Below are 18946 nucleotides of genomic sequence, written 5' to 3'. Positions count from 1 at the left end.
TAGAAATGTTCTTGATACAACATATTTTAATAAGAATGGTGGGAAAATTCCACTACTGTACTGTATACCCATATATATATATATATACACACACACACCTCCTTTTCTTGTTGACAGCAATCCTTTTCGGTCCCAAATTGCTTAGGATATTGTTTCCTGAGGTAGAATTCAGAGTGCTCCAAAACATCCAAACAGTAGCTTGAAGAAGTGTATTGGTTGGCGGGGGAAATGGGTGAGAGATTTGGGAATCAGGACCAATCTGGATGTGGAAATGGATGGAGTGTTTAAGATCAGTTGTGATAACACTGTGGAAAACCCAAGCACTCTACTACTGAAGGGGGGAAATCTTCATAACGCTAACCCTTCTTGTTACCAGGGGTTGGACAACCCCAGCAGAGTGGCTCTTCAAGACTTTATGCCTAGCCCTTGGAACATTCACCCTCTCCAGCCGCACTTGTTACAGACCCTGCTCTGCATTTTCCTTGAGTGTTTTCGCGTGTCCTTGAACTCTGACCATGACTCTTGCTTGCCTAGACGGAGGATACAGAGAGGGAGGGTGCAGATGGAAGACATTGCTCACTTACGTTGCAAAGATAACACAGCTGTTTACCCAGATGCATCCAGTGTGTCACTCTTTGGGGGGAGGGATCCAACTGCCTACAGTAAATTTAGTGTCAGGGAACTGACATCGGAGGAAAGGGAAGTGGTAGGGCTCCCAGAGACTGGGAGAGAGTCAACAGCTAAAGCAGGGACCAGTAGGGGGAGCGCGGGGTCTCTGGAGGAGGATCTCAGTAATGCTGAGAGAGACGCAGCAGCCCAGGCAGGAAGCAGAAGGGGAGAGAAAGGGGTGAGAGACACTTCGAGCGAAAATAGCGGGGAGGTGTCAGAAGCAACTGCAGGGAGACCTATGCTTCGCCGGAAGCTGTCACGTCGTGAGTCCAGGAGACGCGTTTCCGTTAAGGAACTTCTTTGCTGGAAGCGCTTCCGCAGACAGCCACTGTCGGACTCTACAAGTGACTAGAGCAGACATGTCTGAGGAGCTCTGTCACACACAGAGGTTTGTGGGGTCGCACAAACTCTGAAGGGGCACTATTTTAAGCACAAGCAGCTAATCATCCCCTGACAGCAGTCCGACAGTCTCTGTACGCTGCCTGTGCAGGAGAAGGCATCATGAGCGACCCAGCAGGAGCCGGAGCCGCAGGGGGTGGAGCTGGTCCAAGCTTGGAAGACAGATACTGAGCATTGGAGGTCCAACTTGCGCTGCAGACGGCGAGGCTCGAGGAGAGGAGGGCTCAAGATGCAGACAAGAAGGGGAGAACCACTCAGTTCCCCAGAAAGGTACCAGGATTAGTGCAGAAGTTTGGGGGGGACCCCAAGGATTACCATGCCTTTAGGACTGAAATGCAATATGCCCTGAATGTGCAGTTTGATGAGTTCCCTGATGAGGAATCCCGAGTTGCTTTCGTAATTGGGCATCTTGAGAAGGGGGCGCGGGACTGGGTTCGACCCCTGATGGCAACGCACAACGATATCCTGAAGGACGCTATGAAATTCTTTCGTGCAATGGATATCATGTTCTCCAGCGATATTGAGGAGGGGGGAGTGCGCAGACAGCTAATGGCTTGCAAGCAGGGAAGCAGATCTGTCCGTGAGTACTGGACTGAATTTACCATGCTGATTCACAGATTGGGGTGGGATTTATCGGCAGCACCCATTCAGATGCTATTTGAAGAAGGTCTTTCTTCAGCTGTGAAAGACGAGCTGGCCAGGAGCCCCAGGGCGGTGTCTATGGATCAGCTGACCAAATCTGCGCTGACCATTGGAGCGCGCCAGGAGGCAAGAGCCTTGGAGAGGCGGGAAGGGAGAGGGGAACGTTGGAAGGAGTTACGCATTCCAGACATTCCTGAGCCAGCTTTCCCGCCGGCAGAGCCGATGGAAATCGGAACAGCCCGCGCGCGCGCAGTTTCAAAGCCCAGTGAGGGGGCGAAGAAGGAGGGAAAGGGATCCCGGAAATGCTATCTCTGCCAACAGCCAGGCCACTTTGCCAGAGTCTGCCCCCAGAGGAAGGAATGGCAAGGGATGGTGGGAACTGTTGAGGGGGAAGAGCAGGGAGAAACGGAGCAGGTAAAAGCCAACGCCTGGTTGCCAGCAGGGCACTGCAGCCAGGCCAAAGAGCAGTGAAAGTGCCCCTTTCCCAAGTGCCAGTGCCAGAAGCTCCTCGACCTGCTCTAGTGATTGAAGTGTCGCTAGAGTTGCAAAATGGACACCCCCTAAAAATAAAGGCGCTGTTAGACTCAGGCAGCTCCTGCAATTTCATGAGCAAGGAGTTTGCGGCTGAACACCAGATACAGACTATCCCCTTAAGCAACCCCCTGCAGGTGACCACGATCGATGGCAGAGAACTGTTGGGAGGAGGCGTCAGCTTGCAGACCATCCCAATGATAATGAGGGTGGCAAGGCACACAGAACTGATAGCGTTTAATGTGGCCACCTTGGGAGGCGCTCCCATTATTTTGGGAATGAGCTGGCTAGCCCTACATGATCCGCTGGTGGGCTGGCATCAAAGAGTGGTTTCCTTCGGTTCCGCACATTGCTTAGAACACTGCAGGGGGGAAAAGGGGTCAGCAGGGGCCCAAGCCACCCTAGCAGGGACGGAAGTGATGGAGAAGGGGAAGGTGCCATCACAGTATGCTGATCTCAGCGACGTGTTCAGCGAGAAGGAAGCTGACCAACTACCCCCGCATAGGCCCTTTGATTGCCAGATCAATTTACTCCCTGGAGCACAGCTTCCTGTAGGCAGGTTGTATGCCATGTCAGACAGGGAGATGCAGGAGTTGCGAGCGTTCATTGACAAGAACCTGAAGAGAGGCTTCATCAGAGAGTCCAAGGCAGCGGGGGGTAGCCCAGTGTTTTTTGTGGATAAAAAGAACACGGACAAGCCGAGACTGGTATGTGACTTTCGGGCCCTAAATGCAGTGACAGAGCCGGTGGCTTTTCCTATGCCCAGGATTGATGATATTTTGACCAGGGTGCGAAAAGGAAAGATTTTTACAAAGCTGGACCTAAGGGGGGCGTACAACCTGATACGTATAAGGAAAGGGGATGAATGGAAGACCACCATGTTCACCCCTTTGGGGGCATTTGAATATCTCGTTATGCCTTTTGGATTACAAGCAGGCTCCGCGTGTTTTCAAGCCTTTATGAACCATGTACTGGGGCCTTTGCTCTACAAGAATTGCGTGGCCTTCTTAGATGACGTGTTGGTGTATTCGGAGAATGAGGAGCAACATGTGAGAGACGTCAGAGAAGTGTTGAGCAGGCTGCATGCCAACAGACTGTGGGTGAAACTGGAGAAGTGTCAGTTTCATACCAAGGAGGTGGAATTCCTGGGGTACCGCTTGTCAGACAAGGGGTTGGCCATGGACCCCGGCAAGGTTCAAGCGGTGCTGGAATGGAAAACCCCCAAGACTAAGAAGGATGTGCAGAGGTTCCTAGGGTTTGGAAACTTTTATCGTAAGTTCATCCGAAACTTCGCTCACCTGACGGCGCCCATCACGGACTGTCTCAGCAGCAAAAAGAAGTTTGTTTGGACGGGGGAGGCGGAGCGAGCGTTTGAGGAACTGAAAAAGGCCTTCGCCTCTGACGAACAACTTCTACATGTGGATTTACAAAAAAAGCTGAGGGTCGAAACAGACGCTTCTGACAGAGCCATAGGGGCGGTGCTTCTTCTGCAGCCAGGGAAGGAGGGGTCCGAGTGGCGACCGTGTGCCTTCTTTTCGCGAAAGCTGAACAAATCGGAGAGAAACTACACGGTGTATGACCGGGAACTTCTTGCGATTTATGAGGCCTTCCGGAGATGGAGGCACCTACTAATTGGTGCACAACAGAAGGTGCAAGTACGCACGGACCATAAGAATCTAGAGTATTGGAGAACTGCGCGAGTGCTCAACCAACGGCAGTTGAGATGGGCCCAGGAGTTCTCCAAATTTAACTTTGAGATTTGTTACGTACCAGGCCAGGAGAACGTTAGGGCGGACGCTCTATCACGCAAACCTGAATATTTGGAGGGAGAGGGTGCACCCGAAGAGACCCATGTCATTCCCGAGGATCGCTGGGTGTGTGGGGCGGCACTGGTGGGGCTAAGGGAACTGATAGAGGGAACGGTGCAGGATGAATATGCCCAGGACAAACTCAGGGGTCTCAGGAGGGAGGGAGACAAACCCGGGGGTTTTGAGGAGAGAAACGGGGCGTTGTACTACAAGGGAGCGTTATACGTACCTGAAGGAGAATTGAGGGAAAAGGTACTCAAGCAACTGCACGATAGCCCCACAGCAGGGCATTTTGGGCAACACAAAACCATGTGGCTGGTTACCAGGGAATTCTGGTGGCCCAAGGTCAGGGAAGATGTGCGGGAGTATGTGAGAGGGTGTGACCGATGTCAACGAGCCAAGGGGGAGAGGCGGGCACCGGCAGGTTTATTAGAACCACTACCCACGCCGGAAAGACCATGGGAGGCAGTGGCAATAGATTTTATGACTGATCTGCCCAGGTCCAAAGGGAAGACAGCCATTATGGTTGTGGTAGACCTGTTAACCAAGATGGCCCACTTTATAGCCTGCTCACATGCGGTCACAGCAGAAGAAACCGCTAAATTGTTTGTGGAAAATGTGTTTAGATTGCATGGTGCCCCCTTGAGGGTGGTTTCGGACCGAGGGAAACAATTTACTTCCAGGTTCTGGAGGAAGCTCATGAGCTTATTGCATGTAGAGGTGAATTTCTCAACTGCCCGTCATCCAGAAACCAACGGGCAGGCGGAAAGAGCTAATGGTGTCCTCCAGCAATATTTGAGGTGTTATGTGAATGACAGAGAGAATGATTGGGTGGAGAAGCTGGCGTTGGCAGAATTTGCCTATAACAATGCGGAGAACGTGTCCACGGGAATGAGCCCTTTTTTGGCCAATCACGGGTGTCATCCCCGAGCCTTCCCAGGGGGGGAGGGGGAGAACTGGAGCGTTCCAGGCGCAGAACAGTTCGTTGAAGAAATGGAAGCGATCCATCGCCAGCTCCAACTTAATTTAAACAGGGCGAAGGAGGAATATAAGAGGCAGGCAGACAAAACCAGAAGGGAAGGAGAAAGCATTAGGGTGGGGGATCAGGTGTGGTTGTCCACCCAAGGGTTACCATTTAAAGGAGGTTGTAAGAAGTTAAGACCCAAAAGACTGGGCCCATTTGAAGTCACGCAACAGGTCAACCCAGTGGCTTTCAGACTCCGGTTACCTAACCACATGAAGTTGCACCCAGTGTTCCACAGATCATTGCTGTCACCGTATATAGGGGACAGAGAGGGGAGGGTCAATAGGGGACCAGCTATGGAGGAAAAAGAACACAGCTACCATGTAGCGGAGATTCTCGATTCCAGGTGGAGGGGAGAGCAAGTAGAGTATTTGGTAATGTGGGAAGGGGAGCCGGAGTCGGAAAACACCTGGGTCAGGGCAGAGGATGTAGATGACGAGGTTTTGATTGAAACTTTTCATCAGAGATTCCCTCGGAAACCCCAGCCAGTGGCGAGGTTCCGGAGGGAATACTTCGCCACCACCGACGAAGAAGAAGAGTTGGAGGGGTTCGCTGATTCCGAGGTGGAGGAGGATTCAGCGAGTCGGAACGAAGACCGATGGAGGGAAATGTTCGAGACGTCAGAAGATGAGGAGGATTCTTTTAGGGGTTTCAGCTCCTCACCGCCCAGAGGAGAGAGAAGGGGCGGGGGAGAGGGGGGCCCTGGAGGGGAGGTGGATGTCAGGGAACTGACATCGGAGGAAAGGGAAGTGGTAGGGCTCCCAGAGACTGGGAGAGAGTCAACAGCTAAAGCAGGGACCAGTAGGGGGAGCGCGGGGTCTCTGGAGGAGGATCTCAGTAATGCTGAGAGAGACGCAGCAGCCCAGGCAGGAAGCAGAAGGGGAGAGAAAGGGGTGAGAGACACTTCGAGCGAAAATAGCGGGGAGGTGTCAGAAGCAACTGCAGGGAGACCTATGCTTCGCCGGAAGCTGTCACGTCGTGAGTCCAGGAGACGCGTTTCCGTTAAGGAACTTCTTTGCTGGAAGCGCTTCCGCAGACAGCCACTGTCGGACTCTACAAGTGACTAGAGCAGACATGTCTGAGGAGCTCTGTCACACACAGAGGTTTGTGGGGTCGCACAAACTCTGAAGGGGCACTATTTTAAGCACAAGCAGCTAATCATCCCCTGACATTTAGGTTTGCACAATGAAAGTGGATTTAAGCACTCTCGTGCCCGAGAACAGGAAACCCATGTCTTTAAATTTTAAGAAAGAGACTTTGGTGAGTTAGGAAAGTGAAGAGGAAAGGTGCTGAAAATTTTGGGATGATTGAATCATTAACAGGAAGACAAATCAGGACAAATGCTCATTGTCATCTAGCCCGTTATTAAATCCAAAGTAAAAAATAAGAACATAAGAAATGCCTGCAGGATCAGGCCATCTAGTTCAGCATTGTGCCCTCACAGTGGCTGACAAGATGCCTTTGGGAAACCAGCAAGCAGGATTTGAGAAGAAGAGCCCTCTGCTCTCCTGTGGTTCCCCTCAACTGATGTTCAGAAGAATTACTTTTTCCAACTGTGGAGACAGAGCACAGCCATAATAACAGCCCTAGGGATCCCCCTCCTCCATGAATTTGTCTAATCTTCTTTTAAAACCATTTAAGACTGGCCATCACTGCCTCCTGTGGGAGGGAGTTCCATAGTTTAACTATGCGCCATGTGAATAGGTACTTTCTCTTATCTGTCCTGAATCTTCCAATCTTGAGGTTCAAGTTCTAGTGTTACAAGGCAGAAGTTTTTCTCTATTCACCTTCTCCATGCCATGCGTCATTTTTAAACTTCTATCATGCTGCCTCTTTCTCACCTGCTCTCTAAACCAAAAAGTCCCAACCTTTCTTCCTGGGAAGTGGGGCTCATCCCATCCCCTCAATCATTTTGGTGGCCCTTTTCTGAAGCTTTCCCAACTCTTCAATATCCTTTTTGAGGCGAGCCAACTAGAACTGTACACAGGATTCCAAATGTGGTCCCATCATTGATTTGCATAACGGCATTATGATACCTGGAGTTCATTTCCAATCCCTTTCCTAGTGAACCTTAGCATGGAATTTGCCTTTTTCACGGGCACCACACACAGGATCAACAACTTCATCAAGCTTTTTACTAGACCCGAAGGTCTCATTTCTGGTCTGTCACCACCAGTTCAGACACCATGAGTGTGTATGTGAAATTCCCGAGAACACCACCCTTCTCTGAGATGCTCATTCTCCCTGACAGTGGGGAGCTATAATCATGAGAGTGGGACACAGCTATAACATCCCAGAAGGCCTTATATACCAACCTCTCAGCCTCTCTTAGCTTTTCTGGCTAAGAGTTGTTGCCTCAAGGCAACAAACATGTCCCTGGAGAGTCAGGAAATCGTTGCACCTCAGACACAGCCATGACTTCTGTTTAAGAAGCAAGATAGTCATACATGTGACAGGCACTGCAAAACATTTTAGATGTTTTTGGGGGCCCAGAGGCACATTTGGAAAGCACAAGGAACTGCTACGGCAGCACAAAATACCTATGTCCTAAAAGAAAACGAGATGCTCAGGCACCACCACTCTTCAAAACTCCAAAACCTGGATACAAAAAAATGTCACACATAGAGAGGAAGGGAGAACAAAACAAAAGAGAAAATGCCAAAAGGGCAATATTTCTCAACAATAATAAAGATAGTAATTTAAAAATTGAGACAGGCAGGAAGCATTGGCAGCAGTGATACAGTGGTATCTGAGAGTGCTGTGGCAGTCACAGGTGCCACACTGATCCAATATGTATTTATTTTGATTTGTGATCCTCCTTTCACCACAAGGTCCCAGCACAGAACACAATGTAAAATGCAGTATTTTGTCTTTCTATTCTGACTGGTAGTGGCTCTCCAAAGTTTCTGATGGGGCTCTCCACCCTACTTGGGCAGATGCTGGGAAATGAACCTGGTACCTTGGTGTTCTAACCACAGAGCTACATCCTCTGTTACCTCTCCCCTCATGGGCCTATTTGTGTTAGGTATCCTTACAAACTGGATACAAGTGGGATCCATGGGAGATAGACAGGGCTACTGGCCGCTTGGATGAGTGAGAGATCTCTCTCTCTCTCTCTCTCTCTATATATATATATATATATATATATAACGTTTAGTTGCTTTTTAAACATTGTGGTCTTTTTAGCTGCTTCTATTTAGCTGTTTCTATTTTATCCATAAACTGCCTTGAGTTCCTGTTAGTGAAAAATAAATAAATATAATAAGGAGGAGGAGGAGGAAGAAGAAGAATTTTTCTAAAAGAGTTTTGCAGAGGGAAGAGGGCAGGAAGATCTATGCATCTTTTCACCTAGAAGTCAGCGTTCTTACATGCCCTTTGCCGTAAGGTCCTAGGGCAGGTTACAGCGACAGAAAAGGCAATTATAAAAACATATACTGTACAACGAGAAATTACATATAAAAACAGGGAAGTACATAAATCCAGGCTTGCAACACTCCCAGCCTGCCACGCCCCCATTTCCTCCAGCACCTATAAAAATTTGGATGAATATAAATAAAAATAATAAGGATGACCCCTATCAGCATGAGAAATTAACAATATGGGCCAACCCAAAATTAAAAATTGGAAATAAAGTAATAATTTGGCAAAATTGGATGAAAAAAGGTATTCTGACATTGAATCAATTAATTGATGAAAATTACAAATTTGTGGAATATAAGACTTTGCAAGTAAAGTATGGATTAACCAATGAAACACAATGGCAATACATCCAATTGAAACATATGTTGGAAAGGCAATTTGGTCCTGACGCTATAGCAGCATCGGAAACACCCATGCTGCTACAATATTTAATCTCTGCAACAAAAACAAAAAACTACACTTGCACTATATAAAACCCTACTCAACAGGAAGAAATATGATTTAGAACATGATAGACAAAAATGGAGTGAAGAGTTAGGGGTACAGATAACAAATGATATATGGGAGTCAAGTATAAAATCAACAGAAATAGCCTCTATGGATCTAAGACTATGAGTTATTCAACAAAAAATAATATTCAGAGCTTACTGGACTCCAGCAAAACTATGCCAAAAGAAAACAACAAGTGCAGACAACTGCTGGAGATGTGGGAGTAAAAAGGCGAACTTTAATCATCATGTGTACAGTGGTGCCTCGCAAGACGAAATTAATCCGTTCCGCGAGTCTCTTCGTCTTGCGGTTTTTTCGTCTTGCGAAGCACGGCTATTAACGGCTTAGCGGCTATTAACGGCTTAGCGGCTTTAAGAAAAAGGAAACAAACTCGCAAGACGTTTCGTCTTGCGAAGCAAGCCCATAGGGAAATTCGTCTTGTGGAACGACTCAAAAAACGGAAAACTCTTTCGTCTTGCACGTTTTTCATCTTGCGAGGCATTCGTCTTGCGAGGTACCACTGTACTATGATGATTAACTGCCCGATGATAAGATCACTTTGGTGCGAGGTGAGGATATTTATAGCAAGAGTAATAAAAAGAAATTGTTATTTAGGGGAATTGAATTTAATTCTAAATTATATTCCGGAAACGGAGTTTTCAAGGGGTCAAAAAAAAAGGATTTACCGTGCTATATTAGAAGCAAAAAAACTTGTTTTGATGAATTGGAAGAGCTGCAAAAAGATTCCATTGAGCACATAGATTGATAATATGGACAGATTAGCTATATACGAACAAATTGCATGTCAACGCAAAATAAGAATGGATAAATATGAAGAAATCTGGAACAAATATTTATGTGATAGGGCGGATAGTGGCGGGACGTAGAGGGAGGAGAGAGAGGTGGGGAAATACTGTTAAAAAAGGTGTAGCCATAGGTATAACAGTGTATTCAAATCTGAATTGTCAGATTGTGTTATTATTGTTATTATGGTTTTTGTTGTATGTGGCTTAAAAGGGGGGAAAACCTTCATTACATCTTCCAGGACCAAATTCCGTCGTTTAATGTGCTGTGTGAAGGAGTAATGCACTCTGCACCCCCCATCAGAGCAACCTCTGTAGGTGATGAACATCATAGAATTGTAGATTAGGAAGATGTCCCAAAGGCCATCTGGTCCAGTCCTGCATAACGCAGGAAGTAAACAATCTCCAGTGGGTGGCCACCCATAGTGGCCTTAAAGGTAAAGGGACCCCTGACCATTAGGTCCAGTCGTGGACAACTCTGGGGTTGCGACGCTCATCTCGCTTTATTGGCCGAGGGAGCCGTCGTGGCCAGCATGACTAAGCGGCTTCTGGCAAACCAGAGCAGCGCACAGAAACAACGTTTACCTTCCCGCTGGAGCAGTACCTATTTATCTACTTGCACTTTGACTGCTTTCGAACTGCTATGTTGGCAGGAGCTGGGACCGAGCACCGTGCAAGGATTCGAACCGCTGACCTTCTGATCAGCAAAGTCCTAGGCTCTGTGGTTTAACCCACAGCGCCACCCGCGTCCTCATAGTGGCCTTACTTCCGAGTAAAGAGGACTAGGCTTGCATTGTCTCATCGCTAACCACAGAGGAGAGTCCTTACACACTGTTGCCTGAGGACCGCGTAGTTAAAGTGCATTGTGTGGGGGGGGGGGGTCGGTTGTAAACGCTGAAAGAGTTAATCACACAGAGCTGTTGGAGCCTAGAAAGGCCCATGGAGGGGAGAGCCGGTAGAAGGTGGGACTTCTGGCAAGTAGAGCGGAGACTGTCTGGTTTTCCTTCCTTGGGGCAATGGGTCGAGTGTGCGCGGAGTTTCAATTCCTAGAAGGGCCGGCAATGCAAAGGCTGCAAACAGCAGGTGAGTTGAAACGGGGGAGAATGAGAGATCGGGGTTCAGGGGCAGGAGAAATTGAGCAAGCTTGGGGGAAAACTGGGAGGGGTGGCTAACACCCCAGAGGACAGGATCACACTTCAAAACGACCTTGACAGATTAGAGAACTGGGCAAAAACAAACAAGATGAATTTTAACAGGGAGAAATGTAAAGTATTGCACTTGGGCAAAAAAAATGAGAGGCACAAATACAAGATGGGGGACACCTGGCTTGAGAGCAGTACATGTGAAAAGGATCTAGGAGTCTTGGTTGACCACAAACTTGACATGAGCCAACAGTGTGACGCGGCAGCTAAAAAAGCCAATGCAATTCTGGGCTGCATCAATAGGAGTATAGCATCTAGATCAAGGGAAGTAATAGTGCCACTGTATTCTGCTCTGGTCAGACCACACCTGGAGTACTGTGTCCAGTTCTGGGCACCACAATTCAAGAAGGACACTGACAAACTGGAACGTGTCCAGAGGAGGGCAACCAAAATGGTCAAAGGCCTGGAAACGATGCCTTATGAGGAACGGCTAAGGGAGCTGGGCATGTTTAGCCTGGAGAAGAGGAGGTTAAGGGGTGATATGATAGCCATGTTCAAATATATAAAAGGATGTCACATAGAGGAGGGAGAAAGGTTGTTTTCTGCTGCTCCGGAGAAGCGGACACGGAGCAATGGATCCAAACTACAAGAAAGAAGATTCCACCTAAACATTCGGAAGAACTTCCTGACAGTAAGAGCTGTTCGACAGTGGAATTTGCTGCCAAGGAGTGTGGTGGAGTCTCCTACTTTGGAGGTCTTTAAGCAGAGGCTTGACAACCATATGTCAGGAGTGCTCTGATGGCGTTTCCTGCTTGGCAGGGGGTTGGACTCGATGGCCCTTGTGGTCTCTTCCAACTCTATGATTCTATGATTCTATGATTCTATGAAAAGAGAAGACTCCCCATCCAGGGTTTTCATTGCAGCTGTTCCCAGGAGAGCGTCCTCCGTGTAGCTCATTCCGCCTAGGGCTGTGCAGAAAAAGGGAGAGGGGAGAAGAGGACGCAGTTCAGAGATTTGGGGTCGGGAAGAGGTCAGGATGGATGCAGCCTTGTTCCGGACGGGCGAAGGGAAGGACCTATTCAGACTGGCATTCAGTACCACCCCAAGATGTGGCCACGGGTCACAAATCGAAAACGGGTTGGAAAAGGGGAGGTCCCGGAGCACAAGGCTGCTAGCAGTGGTGTGGCTATCTATGCACCAGAAGAGCTGGAAGGGGAACCCCGAGGGTCATCTAGTCCGACCCCCCCCTGCAGTGCAGGAATCCTGCCCACAGCCATCCCTAGGTGGGCTCGAACTGCCAACCTTCTGGATTCATTGCGCCTCTTGAGGGCTCAGTTGGCCACTGTAGGAAACGGGATTCTGGGCTAGACGATCCTGCGGGGTTCTTCTTGTGTTTTGATTCTCATAGGCAGCAAAGGGAAGAATCTCACCAGGGACCAGGGGTGCAGGTGCTCTATGGTTGCCATTGTGGCAATTATACTTTACCCAGTTGTGAGGCAAGTTTTCCCCAGGATGTTTGACCCTTTTTAATAGTTCTCTTTTCCCTCCTAGGAATACAACAACCAAAACAACCATGCAAGGCATAGTTTAAAAATAGCATATGGTTTTTACCTGGTGTACTTGCTCTTGCCAGATTGAATGTACAAGGCAGGCAGGTGATACCTATGTTACTGAAACATATGAATATGTATTCGAGACTAATAGTTATCTGAGGCAGACAAAAAACAGCATAACAGAGTGTACTTGATGCTCTAAGAGTTAAGTCTCCCTCAACTGTTGACAACTAACAAAAAACTGCCTCAGACAGTATGACATCACAAGATTCTACAGCATTAACCCTTTGCATAGTATTTTGAATGCACCATTCCCACAGGCATGGGGGGCCCCTGCTAAAGGTGTAGCCTCGTTGGGGATGAAGTGTGTGGTGGGAAGGGGGGTAGTGGTATCTCATAACTTGTGTTATTAACCAAGTCCAACTTCAATGGTTTTCCTAAACCCTTACTGCTGTCACCATTTAATAGCACTTACACCTTTTACCTCCTTAACTTACCAATAACCCTGGTAACTGTGGGATGTAGGCCAACCAAATAGAGTTACTATGTTTAACAAAGATCATAGAATCATAGAGTTGGAAGAGACCACAAGGGCCATCGAGTCCAACCCCCTGCCAAGCAGGATAATTAGGTTTATTATGTGGTTACTTTGATTTGGTACTGTCTCTTTAAATGACCATGCTCTTTGTTGCTGTCACATGAAATGCCAACAGCTTATTTTACACAAGAGCAAGACAGCTTTGAGGAAGCAGTTACCCTCCTAAAATTATTTTGCCAGATTGCCCTTATATTTACTCCTTGTCAGTTAAACCTCACTAACAGTATGTGAGGGCTTTTGTGGAAGCCCCCGTCTCAACTCTCTACTCACCTATTGATGCAGAAGTCTGTTTTTGCTATCCTGTCTGGGACTTTCCCTTGGCTCCCATACCAGATGTTAGATCCTAGCGTCCTAAACTGCCTCAGGTATTTCCCCCCCCCCAGCAAGTCTTCAGCGGCTCTGCCTTCCTCTCAGCCAGCCATCCTTCTCTTCCTCATCTGTCTTCTTCTGGCCATTCTCTGCCAGCACCAACTAACTAACTCTGACCAGCTTCCAACCACATATATATACTCTTTTCTAGCCCCTTTGATCTAACCCCAGCCAATCATGTTATCTAACTGAGAATTCTAAAGCTGCAGCCACCAATCAGAGTATGCATGCATTCTATCCTTCATTTGCATCCTGAGAATTCAAACTCAGCTGTCAGTTAAGGAATGCCAGTGTCAGTTACAATTAAACCAACTTTCACCTGACCAGAAAGAAGACTTCCCCCGTCAAACACATTGCGATGTATATTATAATACAGCTGACAGAATACATGACACATTACCCATTAAAACAAAGTTCAAATGCACAGGATTTCTTCACAACCTGTGAGAACGCATTCTCAGTGGCAGCTCCACATTTGTGGAATTGTCCCTAGTGAGGCATACTTGTCTCCCTCACTATTAACTTTGAGGACGCATTTGATGACTGAAATATACTGTTCCTGGCCACCTTGAAATAATTAACTAGAAGGACATTGGACTGCTTTTAAACGTTTCTAGGTGTTTTTAATTATTGTTAAATGATTTCAATCTGTTATTTTATTTTATTTTTAATTATAATGTTTTCCCATTTTGCTTTTTGCTGCCCTGGGCACTTTTGGGAGGAACGAGGAGATGGAAGCTGCCTTAGACCAAGTCAGACCATTGGTCTATCTTGCTCATTATTGTCTACACTGAGTGGCAGCTACTCCCCGGGGTTTCAGACAGGTGATATTCCTAGCAGCGATCTTTTGCATGCAAGGCCTCTTCTCCATCACTGAGTTATGGCCCCAGTTGTATCCTGATGCATTGATTAATACATGGGACTGTTTGCTTTTCTTGTGCTTTGCCCTTTCCACAGCTGGAGGTAGAGCAAGAAATAAAAATGAAGGACCAGGACCCTGCAGGGCCAGAATCTTGAAAGAGCTTGAAGTCGGAAGGCAAAGTCTCATTTCCTGACAGCTGGGACCAGAGGAGAATTTGTAACTCGGCCGCTTCTGCGGCATATTAAGCAAGATCTGGAGGGGGAGCGTTTACGGAACTGGGATGTTCAGTGGGAAGTGTATTTGAAGACAATGGAGTCTCCACTGGTCCCCCATTCAAGGGAGAATAGGAAGCCATTCCAGGGCTCCCTTGTTGCAGTAGCTGATGACACCCACGGGACTGAAGGAAAGGAAGCAAGCCTGCGTCAAGCCCAAGAAACCTCAGGAAGCCTCTGTTCTCTTATGAAAGTGAAGGAAGAGATTGTGGACAAGGGCGCCATCATCCAGTTCTGCTACCAGGAGGCTGAGGAACCTCGCCAGGTACGCAGTGTTGGACATGATCAGTGCTTTCTCCTGGTTTGAGAAGGCTCTTGGTCAAATGTTCTCTGGTGGACTCGCTTGTAGGACCCCTCTTGAATCAGGCCAAAGTCCTGAATTTTATTACAGGCCTCTGGCTTTTGTGCTCACAGTGGCCCTGCAGATACTTCTGGGAATCCCACAAGCAGGTTATGAACACAGCAGCTCTCTTCCCACACTGGTGGGCCTCATATTTCTTACCAGACAGATTCTGGTGCTAGCTGTGATACCGCTATTGTCAGAGGCCGTTGTATTCTGAATCGCTAGAATTCACGGGGGGGGGGGGGAGATAGGACTCTTCTTATGTTCTTAGATGTGCCTTAAGTGGCTGCTTCTGCAAGAGATAAAGTGCTGCTAATTTCCCTCGTAGGGAGGCTCAACAGTTTTGGTGCCAGGAGTCAGAGGAACCAACCCCCACGACAGGTTGCCAGGAATGGATAAGACAAGGGAAAGTCATTACCATCTGCTTTTATTCAATATTTACAAAGAGAGGCTTGGGAATGCAGCCTGTTGGTGTTGTCCTGAGTGACTTTCCTTCCCCTTTTCCTCCCTCTTCCTCATTCCTCATCTCTTTTACAGGTGACGCTAAGGGCCCTTTCTACTGAGCCCTTTGTTCTCCTACTTTTACGGCTTGCTGGGCTCTGGGAGATGGTGGGTTTGGAATGCTTTCTAGTGATAATGTGTCAGCCAGCTGCTCCAGCTATGCCTCCTCCTCCTCTCCCATTGGTTCCCAACTTTCCCCCTTATCTTCCTCTGAGCTGTGACCTCCCTCAAACCCCTGTTGTAATTCTGAACTGTCTTCTTCTCTGGAAGGGTCAGGCTGGGGAGGTGGTCTCCACCACTCCTCCTCTGCCCAGTCCCTGACAAAAGGACCTCTCATGATGACGGCACACATAGTGGGACTCGTGACATCCCTTCCCTCCCTACAGTCCCCCGCATGCCACCCCCAAAATTAGTGCCAGAAGGTTGCTGTGCCCTTTGGTACAGTATGGGAGGCAGCTGCTGTGTGGGGTGGTGGGATGAGGAGAATCAGCAAAAGATTGCCCTCCTTGTTCTGTTGACAGATGCCTCTGCAGGATCAAATAGCCTCCTTCTGTTGGCATGAGAGACAGCACTAGACTTAGTGTATTGGGAGTTCCATGATTGGCAACCTTTGAATTACACGTAATCTGTGCTCTTTATGAGCTTGCAGAGACTACTTCCTTGGAGGTTTTTAAGCAGATGTTGGGTGGCCATCTATCATTGATGCTTTAGCAGAGATTCCTGCATTGGACTACAGGAGGTCCCTACCAACTCTACAATTCTCTGATTCTATCTCATGGTGATATCATTCTCCTCTTACTGTTTTCAGGGACCCAAGCCTTTAAACAATGTGGCTGTTAATCTCCCCAAGTCAAAGCAGGTACCATTATACATAATGAAGGTGGAACCCACCATGGAAGTCAAGCAGGAAGCTGACAGGCAGGCCAACTTGCTAGGTAAGTGTTACTGTCTGAACAGTTGAGCCCAGATGAAGGGCACCTGCTGTGGCCTTCCAAATGCTGTTGGGTCTCCAGCTCCCTTCTGCTGCAGCCACTGCAGCCAGTGACCAGGGATGAAGGGAGTTGGAGTCCAGCAAGTTCTGGAAGGCAGCTGGTTCCGCATCCCTGTTTGGGTGTTTCAGGCCTGGTTCTGACACAGACTCTTCTGGACAAAGTAACAGCAACCAGTGCTATTCCCCCAGTAAAGGCGTAATATGTGCATGTCCAATTTCTCCTCTCGATAACCTGGCCACAGCTTCTGGAACAGCCACAAGGGACAGCCCCATTGCAGTCGTCCAGTTGTGAGGTTCAATATAATAATAATAATAATAATAATAATAATAATAATAATAATAATAATAATAAATTTATTTTTACCCCACCCATCTGACTGGGTTTCCCCAGCCTCTCTCGATGACTTCCAACAAAATATTAAAAATTCAATGAAACATCAGACATTAAAAACTTCCCTAAAGAGGCTGCCTTCGGATGTCTTCTAAAAGTCAGATAGTTATTTATTTCCTTGACATCTGAAGGGTGGGCGCCACAACTGTGTAGCTAAAGCACACAAATGAAATAAAGACTCTTTTCATTTCTAGCATGGAAGAATGAGGAGACAGAAGAATCTGAACTCTCAAGTCTTGGAAGAAGATGCTTGAGCACAACCCAAGAGAGAGACTTCCAGATTGCTGAGCCAGAAGAGACCCCTGGATGTCAGTTGGACCCAGAAGAATACTGTGGGAAGCATCCAGAGAAGGCAGCCGAAGAGGTGTCTTTCTGTGAGAGGGGTGATAGAGTACTGTTTCAAAGTACCTTCCAAAATGGAAGCCACAGCAGGCATAGGAGGAAAATGAGAGCCACTGAGGGCAGCAGAAATCTCCGCCAAAACACTGACTCCCTTGAAAGTATGGAAAGGGAGGGCAAGCCTTATGCATGTGTTTACTGCGGGAGAAGTTTCAACGAGAGTTCGTCGTTAATTATACACCAGAGAGCCCACGAGGGAGAGAGGCCCTACAGATGTTCAGATTGCGGGGAAAGCTTTGCAGAGAGAGGAGACTTTAGGAAGCACACTGTGGCTCACATGGATGATAAGCCATACGAATGCTCGTACTGCGGGAAAAGTTTCCACAGCAACTCTCACCTCCGAGCACATACGAGAATCCACACTGGGGAGAAACCCTTTGACTGCATTCACTGCGGAAAGACTTTTGGCACCAGCTCCCATCTGAAGAGGCACGTTCGGGTGCACACCGGGGAGAGCCCTTTCACGTGCGCCGAGTGCGGGAAAAGCTTCACTCAGAAGCCGTCCCTTATTAAACACAAGAGAACCCACACGGGAGAGAAGCCTTACGAATGCCCTGAGTGCGGCAAGAGCTACCGAGATAGCTCTTGCCTGCTGAGGCACATCAGGGCCCACACGGGCGAGAAACCATATCAGTGCTCACGGTGCGAGAACCGGTTCATCCAGAAGTCAGATCTCATCCGGCACGAGGGGACGCACACCGGAGAGAAACCATATGAGTGCTCGGTGTGCGGGAAAGCCTTCGGTCAGAAAGGGTCACTTGTGAAACACGAGGGCATGCACACAGGGAAGAATCTCTATGAATGCTTGGACTGTGGGAAGAGCTTCAGCCGGAAACAATCTCTGGTTAGGCACAAGAGGACTCACGTGGGAGAAAGACCATACAAATGCACTGTTTGCGGCAAAGGTTTCAGCACTGGTGCTTACCTGGCAATACATGAAAGAGTACATACTGGGGAGAAGCCATACAGGTGCTTGGAGTGCGGAAAAAGCTTCTGCCGGAAACCATCCCTTGTTAAGCACAAGAGAAGCCATACGGAAGAGAAGCCGAATGGCTGCTCGATGTAAGGCCTCAACTGCACCAGGCCTTTAAAGCAATTGAACGGTTTCACCACAAAAAATCCCTGGAACTGTAGTTTGTGAAGGGTGCTGAAAGCTTTTAGGAGGCCCCTAATTCTCCTTGCAGGCCTCAGATTCCCAGAGTGCCTTTAAAAATAGGACCCTTTTCCCAGGGAACTCTGGGAATTGTAGCTCTGTGAGGGGAATCTCTAACAACTCTCAGTCAGCACCCTTAATAGTTTCCAGGATTCTTTGGGGGAAACCGTGGCTGCCAAAGAGGAATAAGAGTGCTTTAAATGTCTGTGGCCTAAAGTTGAGTCCAGATGGTTCTGGACTCCCATTTCTTTCGGCTACGCTGGCTGGAGCCAAGGGGAGATGGGAGGCCGTGTGCCTCTGAATGGCAGTTGCCAGGAATCGCAGGTGGGAAAAGTGCTGTTATTCTCAGGTCCTGCTGGAGGGCTTCCCAAGGGAATCTGGTTGGCCCCCCTGAGAACAGGATGCTGGACTAAATGGGTCTTTGGTCTCATCCAGCAGGCCTGTTACATCCTCATGAGTTGGGGGACTCCCTATTTCAGCTTCTAAGGGGTGGGAAGAGTTTCAGTTTCATTTCAGAGTCTATGGAACACAAAAATAACCACCTGGGAAGAGGGCAGAGTTAATAAACATGTCCCGAGAGAGAGACA

At 48.1% G+C, this 18946-nt stretch overlaps 1 protein-coding gene and 1 long non-coding RNA gene across 2 annotated transcripts; one reads left to right on the top strand and one right to left on the bottom strand.

Annotated features, from left to right (window-relative positions):
• Window positions 1-200: 200 nt before the first annotated feature.
• On the bottom strand, window positions 201-14115 carry LOC309525391. The gene is made up of 4 exons (XR_014216215.1): window positions 13349-14115; window positions 12539-12597; window positions 8422-8461; window positions 201-530 (listed from the first exon to the last, which is right to left on the bottom strand). It is a non-coding gene; the product is annotated as an uncharacterized lncRNA (long non-coding RNA).
• A 158-nt stretch (window positions 14116-14273) lies between these two features.
• LOC309524881 (uncharacterized protein) lies at window positions 14274-18946 on the top strand. The gene is made up of 3 exons (XM_082210052.1): window positions 14274-14846; window positions 16234-16360; window positions 17002-18946. The coding sequence occupies exons 1-3, from the start codon at window positions 14619-14621 to the stop codon at window positions 18270-18272; spliced, it is 1626 nt and encodes a 541-aa protein (XP_082066178.1). The 5' UTR covers window positions 14274-14618; the 3' UTR covers window positions 18273-18946.

Source organism: Podarcis vaucheri (genome assembly GCF_965113315.1).
Source record: "Podarcis vaucheri genome assembly, chromosome: 2".
NCBI lineage: Eukaryota > Metazoa > Chordata > Lepidosauria > Squamata > Lacertidae > Podarcis > Podarcis vaucheri.
This window is presented reverse-complemented; position numbering and strand designations above follow the sequence as displayed.

Coding starts and splice junctions, on each gene's coding strand:
- LOC309524881 (XM_082210052.1), top strand. CDS start 14,619: ATGGAGTCTCCACTGGTCCCCCATTCAAGGGAGAATAGGAAGCCATTC. Junction 14,847..16,233: donor AGGCTGAGGAACCTCGCCAG/GTACGCAGTGTT, acceptor TACTGTTTTCAG/GGACCCAAGCCTTTAAACAA. Junction 16,361..17,001: donor CAGGCAGGCCAACTTGCTAG/GTAAGTGTTACT, acceptor TTTCATTTCTAG/CATGGAAGAATGAGGAGACA.